The following is a 17577-nucleotide window of genomic DNA, read 5'->3' on the forward strand; positions in this document are numbered from 1 at the left end:
AAGTAACCTTAAAATGATTAAAAAAAATCCATTTTTGAGTGTCTTTGTATGCTTTCAAATGCTTTTTTGGAAAATAATTAGTCTGGATGAAACAAGCATTTTCCTGCATCCTGTGTGTATAAGTATATAGTATTTTTTACATATGATCATTAATTAACCAAGGTTATAGCTAAGTTAATTGAAAATGGGTATAAATTATTACAAATTTTTTAATATTTGAATTAATTTTTACATATAATATTATACGAATTAATTAAAATATTAATAATATGAAGATTTTTTCCCGTAATTCAAATATAAATAATTATATAATTGAAAATTAGCTAATAACTATTTCAAAAGTTATACTTAATAAAATATAAAATGAATTATGAAAAATGTTTTATATTAATAACATATAAAATAAAATCTTTATATATGATATGTAACTGAAATAACTAATGTTTATAAACACAGACAAATTATATACGTCATCGAGATGACCTTTTACATGTAACTTTTGAATCTTTACTTTCCCACCAAACACTAAAAATATGTTACTATTTTTTTTTTTATAAAAAGATTCGAATAGATGTCACTATATAACTAAAAAATGAAATATTATGTCACATATATTTGTCATATCATAACACGTGAACATTAGTTTAATATTTCAGCAATGAAGTTTCGTTTCGTTTCTAATTAGTACTATATGGTCTTCATACATGATTTTATTGGTTAAAAATAGCATCACAAATGATACCTTTTCAATCAACCCATTTTATATGTTTTAAATAATTCAGCTATCATTGAATCATACATAATTTTGATAATTTTACTTTATTATTCTTCATTATATTCAATAAATTTGAGGTAGAAACATTAATATTAAAAGAAGAACATAAATTACTTGTATTCCTTAATAGATTTGTTTAAAAAAAAACTTATTGTTCGTGCGAACGTAAAGAAGATGATAGTGCGAAAATAAAAATTTAAAGCACTAACAATAAATAAGTTTAGAGTTTAAAACATTCTATAGTTTATTGTAAGGATTTGAAAAAAATATAAAACTGAAACTAAGTATTTATAAAATAAGTAATTTTTTAAAATTCCTTATTTAAAAAGCCAATGGAATTTACTTCTTAAAAACAATTCATTCTTTTAAAATAAAAAATAGTCAAATACATAAAAAAATCATTAAAGAATATTAAAAAATTAGCAAAAACAAACCTATCCAATGTACTATTATGATGCTTGTACAAAGATGTATAATGGTGTAATTGAAACAAGGTTAATGTGAATGCTAGACTAAATTGAGTTGTAATAAACATATAAAAGGATCTACATTCACAGGTCATAATTTTTTTTAAAATTGAAAGACGAATTCATGAGTGGTTATGTGTCCTAAAAAGTACCACAAAAGGTATTGTTCAAATTTTTAAGGAGCTAATTTCATTGAAAAATCTCAAAAAATAATTTACTTAAAAAGTATTGTTGGTGACTTAATTGGATTCTTCCTTTCTAATTAAGTTACACAGTTAGTTTAGACAATTATTTTCTTTTCATAACTTAATTAAAAAAACAAATACAAGTTCAAAGACGCAATTAAATAAATAATTAAAAACTAAAATAGTCAATAGTTTACAAATTTACTGAATAATTTTAAAAATTTACTGAATAATTTACACTTATCATATATAAAAAAATTCAATTTACCTTACTAATTTATTTTTATTTTGTGAGTATATATAAAGGTTGAAAATTTTATTCATTTTGTCTAAAGCAAGTTCGTAAAAAGAAAAGTTCATGTAGTTTTATTGTGGTGTATAGCATAACTTTGAGATCTTCTAAATACTTATATTTGGTCATATATACTTTTTCAAACTTTTGTGTTTTAACTTTTTTATATCATTATGAAATTTTTATACTGGTATAAAATGAAATTTTTACATCGAAGATTTCATCTTATTTAAATTGTTCACCTCAAATTGTTAACAAACTTAGAAAACCTTAAATAACAAGGACAAATCATATTGCACTACTTTGCCATTTTTCTACTGTTTTGAAATCAATATCAACAACTTACAGTTATAGTGTGAGAAAACACCTTTGTTCATTGCTATAAGCCACCACCCAACCAAAAAGTTATAAATATTAACCCAATGAGCTTCATATTTGAAGGATGGTATATTGTCCACTAAAGTAATCAGTGGGGAAATTCAAAAGAAGAATGACTAAATAAATACTGAAGTGAAAGAAGTTATACATAAGCCGTATCTATGACTATCAAGTAGTATTCAAGTTTCACTCTACTCCTTTTCTTCAATCTGGGGAGCATCAGTGGTATTGCTCAAGGCATTTCCAATACTTAGGAGGCCGTTTCTATACAGAATGTCCAACTCATCAAAATAAGGGCAACTTTTACTATTTTGACGCCTTTTCTTGCCACTCCCTATTGTCCTTTTATAGTACTTGTTGATGTTTTCCCACTTCTCCTTACACTTCTTTGCAGACCGATTATAGCCCAAGCCATGCATTGCTTCAGATATCTCCTCCCATATTGACCCTTTCGATCCCATGAAACGGAACTTGTGCTCCAATGAAGTTCTCACTGTGATAAGTGATTGTACTTCAACATCAGGCCATCTACTCTTACTGGGATCACCATTAAATTCTTTTTGAGCATTCACCTCAACTTCATTCTCTTCTCTTTTGTTGCATGCTTCTACTGGTTGGGGGATTTGAATTTCGTGGCCCAACAGATTCTGAATGAAGGATATGAGGGCCAAATTTCGAGACTTTTCTTGGGCTCTAGCCTCTTCCTCTTTTCTAATTCTCTCCATCTCCTCATTCTTCCAAGCTTCTTCTCTCTTAATCCTTTCCCTTTCCTTGTTTTCTATGATTTCCACCAACTGTTTGTGCATCTGCTCTTGCTTCTCCATCACCTTTGTCACCAAATCCTTCACAAAACCTTCAAGCTTTCTCACCGTCTTTCTCCTTCTCTTTCTAGGGCCATTTCCTTCAGTACTTGCTGATGAATTGTCATCATCCTCATCTTCCTCCTCCGCATCCAAAGCCGAGCTGAAACGAAAAAGAACAAATCAAAAGAACAGTCCAAACCAATCTTAAAACTGTCAAGAAAGACTGTTTTGATTTCACACATCTATCAGACTGAATCTTGTTCGAAACACTCTCAGGAAACAAATGAAACACAACACAACTATTTTGGTAAAGTTCTGAACCTTGACTTTTCATGTTGAAAGAGATTAACCCTTTCACCACACTCAACTCCCGTTAGTAAATAAAAGGTAACTAATTATCAGTAGTTGGGGATGCTGAATCATTGGGTTAAATGGTTCCATTCCAACAAGACCTTGCCCACAAGGCTTGTTTGTCAATTACCACACAGAACATTTTATATACTACAAATACTCGTGTGCAAATAAAACATAACTCTTGACCCAACTATCAAAATAATAATACACCGTACGATGCATTTTTTTTATCCACCAAAAGCACAATATCACAAACCAAAGCATTCTCGAATCAGAAAAGAATGATGTATAGTAGTACCAAGTTGTGGGCTCAGTCTCTTTCTCTCTCATAAAGACACAACACAGAGCGTATAGCATCAAGTGGACAACACTGCAATGCAACATATTCTAAGCACAAGTTCGTGCCTAATACCTAATCGCAAACACCCATCAAAAAAACAACACACTCTGCCACCAGCGCCAATCACAATACTTTTTCAATCAACTAAAAAATAAAAAAGGAAATCACTTTATTGACCGTTCGTTCCGCCCCCATCCCGCAAAGACAGGGTATAATATAAACATAAAATAAAAGATAAAGCCACACAAATTGAAATCCAATTAATAATTAAAAATAACGGAAGAGATAAAAGGGGATTTTTATAATAACTGATGAGATTAAAAAACAAGAAAAGCAGAGGTAAAGATGGGAGAAAAGAAAAGGACTCACTCAGATTCGTGGCTCGGGGTGTGACCCGACCCGGAGGCAATCGGATCGGGCGGACGAGGATGGGCATTGAGGGCGGAAGGGAGAGACCGGATAGGGCGGAGCTTCTGGGGGTTGTGTCGGTGGGAGAGGGGATCGGGCGGGAATAAGAGGTCGCCGGAATCGGGAAATGGAGCGACGTGGTCGGGGATGGGGAAGTGATCGGCGGCGAAGAGGTCCATAAAATGGTAAAAAAAAAAAAAGGAAAAGAAGGGGAAAAAAATTGCGGCGCGAGGGTTTTGAGAAGGGGTGAAAAGTGAAGGAGAATGGTGTGGTTATTGATTGGTAAGTAAAATGACTACTGCGTTACTCTGTTGGTAAATCAGTTTATAACTTAGAAGAAATGAAGTGAACCACATGCCCATGCACTGTTGTAACTTGTTATGGTTATGGTTATGTGCCCAAAATGTTTTCTTACTACACCCTTTCTTTTAGGTACGTGTAATGTCCAAGAGAATTAAATAATGCAAGACACATATTCCATTTCTTATCCCTTCAAACTGAAATAAATGCATCTTTCTTAAAAAAAACTCTTATAATAATATTTTCACATTTAAATTAAGCTAGTTAAATATTTAGTGCACAGTTTAGAGATTTGGATTCTGGTAAAAACAGGAGACAATGTCATTAGTTCGTTAAGGTGTTTTTGTACAGTCTTCGATTGAATTTCAAATTTTGTGTCGGTAGAAAGATGTCGGCTAAAGATATTTCTGTTTTCACATTGTTTAAAAAATTAGCCTATCGTTTATATAAAACAAGACTGTTTTGTAAATTGGGGTCCTTTATTTGTTACCCGGGTAAAACTATTCATTAAAGGAAAATTATAGGCTTTCATATCTTTACTACGTGTGAAATTGAGTTTTTTTCTTACATGGATCACAAACTCGAAATCTAAATATTAGCTATAAACATGTGGATTATGTATTACAGATCACCACGACGGATAGATACTGAGATATTAAAAATAAAAATACTAGATATTATATAATTATAAATTATATAAATTAATAATAAAAAATTATATATATAAATATGTTTCAATTTTTTTACAAAAGGAAAGATGTTTCTTATTATTAGTTTAAAGTTATAAAGCTCAGACACTTCTCTTAAATGGTGTGTCGGTGTTCGATACTCGTATAACACATGTAGGACACGAATCCGTGAAGTGTCCAATTCAAAAAGTATTTGATTTATGATAATTTTAGTACAATTTTAACACAAATTTAAAAAGGAAAAATACATTAATTTTCTAAAAATTCAAACTTTGTGATCCTGATTATAAAAATAATAAACAAATTATTGTGAACCAGTCATGAAAAACATTTTTTTCTCCAAAAAATAATTTGGAACATACTTGTGCACATAAATTTTTATTGTCAATTTATATAATTCATAATTATATAATATATAGATTTGTGTATCCGTATCCTACATTTTAGAGATTTTACGTATCAGTATCTGTGTCCATATCGTATCAGTATCTTTATCGGTGTTTGTGTTATATAGATTTAAAGTGATTTTTTCTTTATTTTTGTAATTATAATAAAATTAATATATTTCATTTTTTTAAAATTGTGTTTAAGTCGTGTTAGAATTATCAGAAATCTAATAAATATTTTATTAAATTAGAGATTTTACTAATATTTTATTAAATTAGAGATTTTACTAATATTTTATTAAATTAGAGATTTTACTAATATCCGAGACAAACACACTATTTAAAAAGAGTTTTCGAGAAAGTAATAGATAATTTACTAATAAAAGAAAGATAAATGAAGAAAATAAAATTGTAATTTAATAAAAACACTAAAAATTAAGCTCTCAAACTGAATTACGGATGTGACCGTTTGTTGGTTCATAATGGCGAGGGTATCCCTACGCTTGCGTGTCCACTTCTCCACCGCTTCCATTCCTTCCGTCGTTGGGATTCCACTATTTCGGATGCCCTTTTTGGTTTTAACTTTTCATTTTCTTCACACAAACACAAATAACACGCCGATCTCACTCCATTAACCTTCAACGTTAAATTTTGATTCAGTAATTTCAGTTCCTAACGCACTCGCAGGTTCATTACTTGTCTGGTAAACCCAATAATGAATTAAGCAGACAAATGTTACCATAACGTCTTCTCTGTGGTTTTTGGTTTGGATTCACTCTCTCACGTTAACAACATGCTCAGATTACTTCCCAAGCTCTCACTCCTCTTTTCCTCAAATAGGAATCCTCGCTATCTTACAACTTCTCTGCGTTTCATATCTCAAGGGAGAAGACCAACTTCAAGAGGTATGTTTTTAACTGAAACCATTTACCAAACCACCTTATTAATATTTGCTCTGTCGGATTAATACTGACCCGTTTGCCAATTCTGTTTCTTTTCGCTTTTGGGTATCGCTTATCACTGCCAAAATTTCACCTTTTTTTATTGGTTCCAACTTCTAAAGCGCGTGTCTGTTTTTTTTATTGTTAGTATAATTTAGTGAAATTTTATTATTATTATTATGATATCCTGATTTGAATTGAATGTTACTAATAACTAGTCCAAACGCATACCGTGATGGTTTCGGTTTGGATCTGCATTTGCTGGGCAGACCTCACTGTGTGGCTTGCCATTGCGTATTTTTTGGGGGTCTCCAGTATCATGAGGAGTGTTGTTATATGATATATTCTTATTGTATATCTCACCAATATCCTCCTGATTCTAGAGCACAAGTATATATGCTTAGGTACTATTGAACTTAGTCAAAAAATAATCTCTGGAATAACTCTATCATAGATGACATTTTGCGATTATATGGCAGGGTAAACCTTTACTTTGCTAGTTCATTCTAAATAGTGTGTGTGTGTGTGTAGCCTATTTTAGCTTAGAGAATCATCAAGTTCATTGTCGCACACATCACTCAACATTTCTGCAATCAAGAGTGGCTGTCTGCTTTTGATATTGTCCACTACTATAGCATGTTAGGAAATATATTTTCGAGCAAAAGAAATCATGTCACCCATGCAAATCTCTAATAGCTTCACTAGGCGTAAACAAATTGCATATAGCAGACGCATGACCAAATATGCTGTTAGTGAGTTTTTTTACAAGTTGCAACATTCCCAGAGAAGAATTACTTTAACTTGGTTTTCTTTATTTTTCCCAAAAGTCTCCTATCCAATTTTATCCGCAATTTCATCAGCAATTGCATCAGAAACTTCCGCAGAAGATCAAGCTCAACAGATTAAGCTATTAACATCAACTGATGATTATTATGGTGGTGTTACTGTGGAACTGGACCATCCTATGGACTCTTCAGCATTTATCCCAGTCCTTAGGGCTTCGGTTTCTCACTGGAAGCAGCTGGTAGATTATCTTTCTACTTAGTTGCTTAATGTAATTAATATATCATATTTGATATCATTCATTGATCAAAACATACTGGTGAATTGTTTAATAAAATATAAGGCTTTTTCATTTAAAAAACTATGCATGATTAGGGACTCATGTTAAATAATACTAGCACACAAACCAGATATATAGATAATTTCCATGTACGTGTGCTGGCCATCCGTTTTTTCTTTTTTATTTCCTTGTGTAGCAATAAATAGCATATGTGTATCATCAATCCATCAGACACACATGAAGTTTTAATTTTAAGTGACTTTAGTTTCTTCTTTTGTCATTAACGTGTCACTCAGGTGTATAGATCGTTATCTTCTAGTTAAGTTTAGTAGGTTATTCAAAAAAATATGTTAGCTGGCCCTCATAATCCTAGTTCAGCAATTAAGATATGGAACAATTTTCCTTTTGAGTTTGCATTAAGGTTTTTCATGTTTATTTTTATCGAAGTTACTTCTTGTTTTGCCAAAGTTTCTTCTCTTTTTATCTAACTCACTTCCTTCTTTTTTCTTAATCTCACTTTCCTGTCTGTTTTATTTTGCTAAACGAGCTAATAAGCTTGTCAGATATATGCAACAAATCTTGGGCATGTTTATCTGTACTGAGAATCCAGAATCCATCACTATATGTGAATTAATGAATCAACATTGTCATGCAGGGCAAGAAGGGTGTTTGGATAAAATTACCTATTCATTTAGCCAGTCTAGTTGAAGCTTTAGTTAAGGTGACTAATATTATTGCTTACCTTAATTATAATGGTTGTGCTTGATAAGTTTAGTTGATGAAAATTGGAGTTCCATTAATTTTGTCAGGTATCAATTCTATTTATCAACTAATATTTCCGGTACACTTCTATGCAGGAGGGGTTTTGGTATCATCATGCTGAACCAAATTATTTAATGCTTGTATATTGGATTCCTGACAGTCCAAGTACTATTCCTGCAAATGCCACACACAGGGTGGGGGTTGGTTCATTACTCATGAATGAAAAACAAGAGGTTTTTCCCCACCGTCTATCACAATATAGTGCAACTTCATAATCAGGCTTATACTTAAATCGAAGGAATCTCTTATTGTTTGAGGGTTTTGCCTTTGATAAATATTGTTATGTGTTTCCTGTATCTTGATAAAATGATAATGTCATAGATGAGGAGGAACAAAACTTAATTTGTGTGTTTCATTCTGTTCTGGAAAGGAGCTAGTACATTTAGATTATTTTTTTGTTTATTTTAGTTTGTCTATTTGTTTATTTTAGTTTGTCTCTTCATTTTCTGACCCATTGCTCCTGCTTATTTGTATTTTTGTCAGATTCTGTCTGATAGGTCCATTGTCAGAAATTTCATTGGAAAAATAATAAAATGTTTCTCTTACTAATATAAAGTCTGAAGAATTTAATTTTATTCGCGATCAACATTTCACTTTCTACTTTTATGGTCTTAGGTCCTAGTTGTTCAAGAGAATAGTGGACTATTTCAAGGAACTGGAATTTGGAAATTGCCAACTGGAGTTGTTGATCAGGTAGATGTGTTGGATATATTCCTCATTATGGTGTAACAATAAAACTCTATACTGTGTGCATATAATATACTCGTTCAACCTATACAGGGAGAAGATATTTGTGTAGCAGCAGTAAGAGAGGTCAAAGAAGAAACAGGGGTAAGTAATCTAATTGCTTTACCAATTAAATGTGGCTAGTCCTGAAATCAGTTATATGTTTAAGTGTCAGTAAAGTTTACAGTTGTTCGAAGTCTAATTGCTATGGGTTCTCTCAATTTTCAGATTGATTCAGAATTTGTGGAAGTATTAGCATTCAGGTAGCATGTTTATTTTGAATATATTGTAGCAATTTGAATACGGGAAGTTTCTATGATTGATATTGGAGACTTTCAAATAGGAGATAGAATGTTCAGATCTCATTGATCATGGATGTAGGCAATAGAGACTAAGGAAAGAAGGGGCAACATCATATAATCCAAAATCCTACAGGAGATGAGGGAATTCTTGATCACATTGATACACCAGCTGCAGGATCCACTTTTAGTTCTTGCGGTGTCTTGCAAGAGTAGTTTGCCCATGTTAGCATATCCATTTTAGCTATATCATTGTCTCCGAGGGAATATGTGCTTGAAATATTTATATACGCAAATTTTGTTACTTGTTGATAAATTAGTGCTTTATTTCTTTTGAAGTTTCTTGAATTCTTGTGAGTCTGCAATATGAATGACTGAGAATTCTTTTCTTCTTTCATCTAAATATCTGATCCACAGACAAAGTCATAATTCATTCTTTGAGAAGTCAGACTTATTCTTCGTGTGCATGTTGCGGCCTCTTTCTTTTAACATCCAAACACAGAGATTTGAGATACTGGATGCACAGGTATGCCAATTATGGTTGAGGCCAAGCAGTAATTACAGTTTGTTTTGCATATCTTTTAAAATGTCCAATGCTTTACTGAGAGTAAAAAATTAAGGAAAATACTAACCAGTAGTTAAGGAATTAAAAGGAAAATATTTATTGGGATAAGTAAGAATGTGTTCTCTATATTTTTTAATAGGCTCTCGTATGATTTCTGATGAAAACTTTTTTCTTTTTAAATCTTTAACCGGTGTCTGTGTGCATTGGTTAGCAAAACCCCAAAACTAAAACATAGTATCATTTTCAAACTATAGAGACCACAAATATTTTTAAATTTAAATTATACTTTGAAAAAGGATCCCAAGGAAATGTAAAATCATTATAGACAAAGGCAAATATCAATTTTTCTTATGATTATTTTTCTGCAGTGGATGCCATTTGAGGAATATGCAGCCCAGCCATTCGTCCAAAAGAGTGAGCTTCTGAAGTACATAAATGATACATGTTTGGCAAAGATGGGTGGACAATATTCTGGATTTTGTCCTGTATCTACGTCATCGAACTTTTCTGATCAAAAGAATTATTTGTACTTGAATGCTGGGACCTTAAAGAACTCCTATTCTTCCTGATAATCATCACAGATTAAAGAACATTCAATTACTTCATTTGATTCATTATGTGAACATGCTGCTCTTCGTCAGGGAAGCCAAATTTGAAAGCAATTTCATTGATAATAAAATGTAGTTTCTGCCGATAATGGTTAGGAAAAAGTTAACATTCGACAAACGATCATTTTTCACGTAATACATGATGATTCAACGCATTTTCTTTTCTTTTTATTTTCTTCTTTTAAGCAGAAGTGTGTGACTGCAAGTTCTTTGGAGTCATGCAGACATCATAAGAGAACTATGCAGACATCATAAGAGAACTTGCATGAATGTTGACATCATCCGTGACTTTGGTAGCAGCTTGTTAGTGCTGATTGTCATGCGCGCACATTTGGCGCAGTGCACTAAATTATTTTATTAGTATCAAAGTGCTGAAAGGCAATGTTCAGTGGAGTGGACCAATTACTTCCCTGTTTTTCTCCTCTTTTCAACACAACCTCTTTAATCAAACGTTACATTCTCGTGAAACTAGAAAGATACACATCGGTATGTTTTACCAAGTGGTTTTTTTTTTCACTTTCCCTACTAATGGTTGAAGAGCAAGAGAAAAACAGTTTATGATTTCACGTAGACCCACCATGGACAGTGAATAGCAGTAGTGAAGAAATATTGTTCAGCCCTTCACCTATATTGTAATAATTTTCAAAACTAATCGTCCACTATCTTGACTAAGTAACAAAATCCATCATCCATTCAAGGCTTTTGTGTGGCCATGCCTTCACATGTAGTTGAAGCGTCAATAGACAACCCCTAATTCTTCAGAAGGAAGAAATCTAATTTACAACCCCTCGTGGCCTTGTAACATTATAATTTTGCTTCAATTTCCACCTTCTTACTATTGTTTTACACAAGAATCTGACCTAAGGCAATTATCAATGGCCTAAACGTCCTTTCGGGGACCATATATTCATTCCCTTGACCAAAGGGCAATTATTTCACCAACACCATATGAGATATTTCGTCTTTAAACAATTGAATTCTGATGCTAACACCTTTGTCTCTTTAGATATGTATAGATGGTAGACATGAAGAATAAGCGTAAAGTAGAGGCAAGAAAAATGTATACTTGATACCACTGATTGAAGCAAAAGCCTAATCATCCGAATAACACGGAACTGATGTCTCTTGTTTCTGCTTCAATGCTTGTCTACACTTTGCGTCAAACTTTAACAATACTTCCCTTCACTTCAATTTGTACAACATTTAGATAATCTAGTCTATACAACAACCTTATCCTACTCAAAATTTGACAAAACTCATTCATGCAAAAATATCTCACTCGAGTCAAATAATGTAAGCCATTCAAAATCTTTTAACTAATTAGGACTACTTAGAAAGACAGAATCTTTTGGCTATGTAATTTCTTATTCTTTAAAATAACAGGGAGAGTTTTGTATCACTATTATGCAATTATTATTTTTATTGATTATTAACGTATTATTTTCTAGCGGATCACTTACATTCAATAATAAACATACTGTGAAAGTTTCAAGCTATTCATAACAACATTTTATGTAAATTACTTTAATTAGAATTATCTTCAATTTTTATGACAGTTACTTCCATATGAGTTATGCTTGATATAAATAAAAGAGTCATGTCAACAATTGTCTTAAAAGTATTGATGAAGAAACATTTATATAACCAACTATTTGTCTTTAAGTACTCTTAAAGTAATTATAAAATAAATATCATATGTAAGTTTTATATTATTTATGTTTTTTTATATAATCTATTTTGGGTTAAATATATTTTGTTATTCTTGTGATAAATTAATTTTTGTTTCTGATTGAAACTTACCATTCAAGTTCAAGTATCTATAGTATAAAAATATTGAGACAGATCCTTTTGTATGTGTAATTATTATTAGATTTTTTAAAAAATTTGTTGTTATTTTTATTGACGACATCCTTAGAACTACATTAATAATGTGTTGATGAAATAGAATTTTAAATTAAATCAATTCCATATATATAAATACCTATTTTAATATTTTTATACTAATATAAAATTTAGATTAATAATAAAAAATAATTTTATATTATAATAGATGAAAACAAAAATATTAAACCTAGCTATTTAAAAAATATTAAAGACCGAAGATATTAATCCCATGATTTGGTACTCAGTTAGGGAAAACCATTTGATACGCTGCTGCTTGTCCCTTCCTTTTTAAACATTTCTTTTCACCAACATATTTATATTTATTTATTAATTTAAGAGTGACAGACTATTTTTTTAAGTTTGTGTATACGTATATCAGTAAAGTCAACTTTAACTTAATAAAACCCTTTTGGTATACTCATTCAGATATGAAGCCTTTTTCTAAAAAAGACCTAATAATTTATATTGAGTGTTCTTTGTTGCATATAAACTAGTTTAGCTACTCGATTCTTTATCCCCTCTTGTAGTCATTAACCCAGTTCACTATTAAGGAAAGTATCTATATCAATGTAACACAGATGCTTCATTTATTTTTTAACTTCTTAAAATTGGAAAACTAGAAGACAAAAATGCTACACCACTATACAACACCATATCATGCAACAATCATCGGTTACTCCAAAAAAAAGAAGATAAAGCAGCAGTAGTTGCTGGTTAATTTAAAAATAATGCCAAAATATTTTCCTTCTTTTCCTTATGTATTTTTCTTCGAAAAAAGATATGTCTGAAGCTATATACCACCATACTAGGATCAGCAAACAAATACACATAAAAACATAAAGAAGAATACAAAAATTCTGTGTATGCCACATCACCATCATCCATGATATATAATGTCTATATTCTCAACGACGAAATTTCAACAAGCAATTAAACCAAAACATATACGAATATAAATAATGATAATCATCTTATAGAATCAATTAAGCTTAAACAGACACATGCATAAACCTGCTACTATCTAGTTCTTGCAGAAGATGCTGAGCCAGCACTCCCAGATCCATACACGTGTCCCTGATGCCCCATCATCACCATCATAGAGTTTGGTACCATACCTCCATGGCCATGAGCATGGCCATAAGCCTCATCCCTCTGATCACCAGCACCACCACCACCCAGTGGCCTTCCCATTATAGCAGTTTTCTCCCCCTCCATCTCCCTGTACTTGTGCAGGTAAATCTTGAGAGGCTCCACATACTCCTCAAACCCCAGTGTGGTCATGGCCCACAGTAGGTCATCACCGTTGATAGTTTTTCTCTTCTCCTTCTGGCACTTATCAGATGCTTCACCTGTTATGAAGCTGATGAACTCCGACACACACTCTTGCACGGTTTCCTTCGCCTCCTTCGAGATCTTCGCGTTCGCCGGCAACGCCTTCTTCATGATCCTGCTCACGTTGGCTATGGGAAGGAACCTGTCTTGCTCTCTGCACCCTGAGAATTCATTGCCTCCATTCGTGTTACCGGCTTGCCCTCCTGAATCGTTATCAGACTCAGCCATAACCTCACTCACTATAGTCAACAACACAAACGCCACCACCTACAAACTTATTATATACACACAACTCTTTTTATTCTATGTTCTCTCTCTCTCTCTCTCTCTATATATATATATATATATATATATATATATATATATATAAAGTATTAATTAACTCACTTACTACAACTATAGTACAATAACTGATACAAAATTATTCTAATAATTAACTGAGTCATAAATTTAGATATTTGATTGGAATAAGATTGTTTTATTTAAATAAAGATATGTGTATATTATGAGAAAATAGATATAAAGTATTAGTAATAGTATTTGACTAGGTATATAATAATTAAGATTGGATTGAGAGTGAATAATTGGGAGAAGATATAATTAAATAAGAAAGGTTGGAAAATGGGGGTTGGAGTGGGAGAAGTGGGTGTTGTTGGATTGAAGAATTGGAATAATTAAGGTGTTTGGAGTTTTTTAATTTTGCTTAATTATTATGGAGTGTAGTTAGCTAAGAGACGTGGCTAATTTGTGGGCGTTGGTTTATGTGATTAATTAAGTAGTTGACGCGTAAGGTTGATGATTAGCGTTGGATTAGAAGGAAAGAGATGGAGAAACACGTGGGTGTTGAATTATGGTAAAGGGAAGAAGAGCTTATAAGCTGTTTCTGTAGGACGGCTCCATCTGCTATGAAGACAAAAACTTCAAGCCTAGCCTTCAAATCACTTTATCACATTATTCTTCTTCTTATTATTATTATTATAATTATTAATCAAAATATATATTTATTATAAATTTAAATTAAAAAAAAATAGTCGTTTTCAAAATTGAAAACAGAAATAAATATGTTACTACCATAATATTTGCTTGTTTAACAAAATCGTAATTTATAATGATTTAAATAATATTTACTTCTTTTGACAGAAAAAGGAAAACATTGCATTCACTGATGTAATTAATAGTTATATAAAATTTATAAAACCGGACAATTAATTAATTTTATCAAATATTTATAATTCAACCATTTAATAATCTATATATTACAATATCTATTGCGTGTAATTATTTAAATAAATTGTTAATCTTGATTTTGTAGGTATTACACTATATATATTACATAGATTTTAATAATTAACTTACACTATTATAGACATTTTAATATGTACAAAAAAATTCATACACTCAATTTTTAAGTTATCAAAGTCCACTCTCTCTCTCGAGCTTACTTATCTATCATCTAACCAAGAGTTTTAATATTTAGTATACAATTCTAAAAATACAATAAAAACTACAGGATAAAATTGAATTAAAATATTAATTTTGGATTCTGCAAAAAAATAAAAAAAATAGAGAAAAGTTCAATTTGATTAAATCATAACTTATTTTTAAAGAAATTCATTTTAAGTTCTTGAGCCAAATCATAGATTTTCATACCAAAAAAATATGAAATTCAAATCTTAAGAAAAAAATTATATTAATACCTACAAGAAAATAATAATTAATTTTGAGACAAAATGTAATTATTATGTTGATTAATTTATATATAATTTTATAAATTAAAAAATTATTAGTATTTAAAGTAATTTATATTATTAATAAAAATTTATAAAATAATTTCTAAATTTATATTTAATATTAACTATCAAGTTTTATCTATTATAACTACTAATTACCTTGAGTTTTATGATCAATTACCAAATATACAAGACTTAAGTTTATGATCAAATTACCTTGAGTTTTAAGAGAGAAGTCACTTGCCAATTTTGTTTTAAGCTTTTATTTTGAGAAAATATTTAAAACAAAATTAATAACGAAATTACTAGCAGAATCTAAAATAGTAACAAAATTTTAGGGTGATTGTCAAATTATGTTTAGGTTGTAAATAAAATTAATTAATAACTTAAAATAAATTTTAAATATTGATTAAAATATTTTAACATGAAAATATTATTTTTTATATATTAAAATATTTAAAAAGTGCTCATTCCATTTTAAACTGAATTGGGGTTAAAAAAATTAAAAATATTTAAACTGAATAAAAAAATATATGTTTTTTATATTTAAGTCTATGATCTTGAAGTGCAGATAATACATATACATCTATCTTGTTCTGGGTTAAGATTCAATATCTTATTACGAATAAAGCATCACAAAAATGTTGAAATTATCGGATAAAACTCTTATATACACGATCATTAAACTAAGAAATTGAGAAACAATATGAATGATAAAAGAGAATACGGGTTGGACAAAAAATAATAATAAAATACATTTTTTTATCACAAGTTAAAATTAGCTTATAAATAAATTAAAAACAAAACCTTTATATGTAATTTTTTAATATAAATTAACTTAAGAGTATTTATACAAATTTATTTTCATAAATCCTTTTTAAAGAAGAAAATTAATAAATGAACTTGATTTTTTTATATACTAAAATTAATGTATGCATAAATTTTTAAAAAAATTACACGTTAACTTATACATAAATGTATTTTAATTTAAAAAAAAAAAAAAAAAAAAATTCTTGAAAAGATGATAAATAATTTATTTTATGAAATTAATTTTAATTTGTGAATTTTTTCTTAAAAATTTATTAAAAATCTTAGTCAATCAGATTATAGAGAGGGGGTGGGTTTGTGAAGTTTTTCAGTCAGCTGTGATGAGAAGTTGAGATGAGATGTTGTGATGAGATTAGATGAGATGAGATGAGATGTTGTGAGTGTAGGTGCGCTCCGCATGAGACAAATACGTTGACACTGTTGACTTGTTCTTATTACACCACGTTGAGCCACCTGGCACATTATCATAGTTGTGGGTCCCACTTTTCAATTCTTAAGGTCATTGTGCTCATCAAATAAATCATCCCACTACTTAATTACAACTTGAGTTTGTTATTAGCGGAAGAGGACTCATAATTTCACAACACTTTAAACTCATCTTAATAATTAAATTCGATTATTATACTAATTAAATGAGTAAATTTTAATTTATTTATATTTAAAAGATTATATTGTTTTCAATCCAACTCAAGTCAACTTAAACCAATAGAATCTAGTTCAACCAAATACTTGAATTCATTTTGACACTTCTAATGGTAAATGAGTACCAACTTCATAGCAAAAATCTCATACAAATCAAACCTTTATATTGGTTTATCATCAAACTAAAAGGAATATTTGCAGTAATTAGAAAATACTTAACTTATAGGACATTAACAAAGTTTTAAGAAGACCGTTCGATTTACTTCTCTCTTTATAAAAAAAAATTCAATAATTGGGGTTTATAGTTTTATTTTTTTGTTAATCACAATTCAGATTATATCTATCATTGTTTCAGATTATATCTTTTAGATTTTAGAAAAATGATTTCTTTTCAAAAGGTAATTGTAAAAGGATTCTTCAATATTTTAATTTTTTCATGTTCTTGTATAAGGGTTGGGGCCTAGAGAGCTGTTAAGAGGATTTCTCTTCCTTCTTTATATCGGTCGGTTGTATTTTTCCTTCGTAGTCTTGGTTCTCGGTCTTCTTGTAAGCATCGAACGGGATACCTGCAGAAGGCACTTCGACGCTAAAGTCAATCAAAGTGTTCAACACTCGGTTGTCAGAGTTTGGTAGATAATGACGTACCTATTTCTTGAAATGTGCGTTATTTATATTATCTATGGTGGACTTTCCTTATTGGATCAGTGGATCAGGTTAAGGAGTTGGACTGAGTTTAAGACTAAATTATCTAGCTCCTAAT

At 30.4% G+C, this 17577-nt stretch overlaps 3 protein-coding genes across 4 annotated transcripts; 1 reads left to right on the forward strand and 2 right to left on the reverse strand.

The window, feature by feature from the left end:
* Positions 1-2075: 2075 nt before the first annotated feature.
* On the reverse strand, positions 2076-4413 carry LOC137832137 (trihelix transcription factor GTL1). 2 transcript variants are annotated; one of them, XM_068640152.1, is made up of 2 exons: positions 3964-4413; positions 2076-3060 (listed from the first exon to the last, which is right to left on the reverse strand). In XM_068640152.1, exons 1-2 carry the CDS (start codon positions 4179-4181, stop codon positions 2289-2291), a joined length of 990 nt encoding a protein of 329 aa, XP_068496253.1. In that variant the 5' UTR covers positions 4182-4413; the 3' UTR covers positions 2076-2288. The 2 variants fall into 2 exon arrangements, with proteins under 2 accessions (XP_068496253.1, XP_068496254.1); XM_068640153.1 differs by lacking the exon at positions 3964-4413 and adding an exon at positions 3553-3789.
* A 1418-nt stretch (positions 4414-5831) lies between these two features.
* LOC137832138 (nudix hydrolase 2) lies at positions 5832-10407 on the forward strand. The gene is made up of 9 exons (XM_068640154.1): positions 5832-6282; positions 7146-7342; positions 8037-8102; positions 8239-8376; positions 8819-8896; positions 8984-9034; positions 9158-9192; positions 9646-9754; positions 10162-10407. The coding sequence occupies exons 1-9, from the start codon at positions 6171-6173 to the stop codon at positions 10360-10362; spliced, it is 987 nt and encodes a 328-aa protein (XP_068496255.1). The 5' UTR covers positions 5832-6170; the 3' UTR covers positions 10363-10407.
* A 2684-nt stretch (positions 10408-13091) lies between these two features.
* On the reverse strand, positions 13092-14516 carry LOC137832139 (nuclear transcription factor Y subunit B-3-like). The gene has a single exon (XM_068640156.1). It carries the CDS (start codon positions 13843-13845, stop codon positions 13303-13305), a length of 543 nt encoding a protein of 180 aa, XP_068496257.1. The 5' UTR covers positions 13846-14516; the 3' UTR covers positions 13092-13302.
* Between the last annotated feature and the right edge of the window lie 3061 nt (positions 14517-17577).

This window comes from Phaseolus vulgaris, chromosome 6, assembly GCF_000499845.2.
Source record: "Phaseolus vulgaris cultivar G19833 chromosome 6, P. vulgaris v2.0, whole genome shotgun sequence".
NCBI classification, from domain to species: domain Eukaryota; kingdom Viridiplantae; phylum Streptophyta; class Magnoliopsida; order Fabales; family Fabaceae; genus Phaseolus; species Phaseolus vulgaris.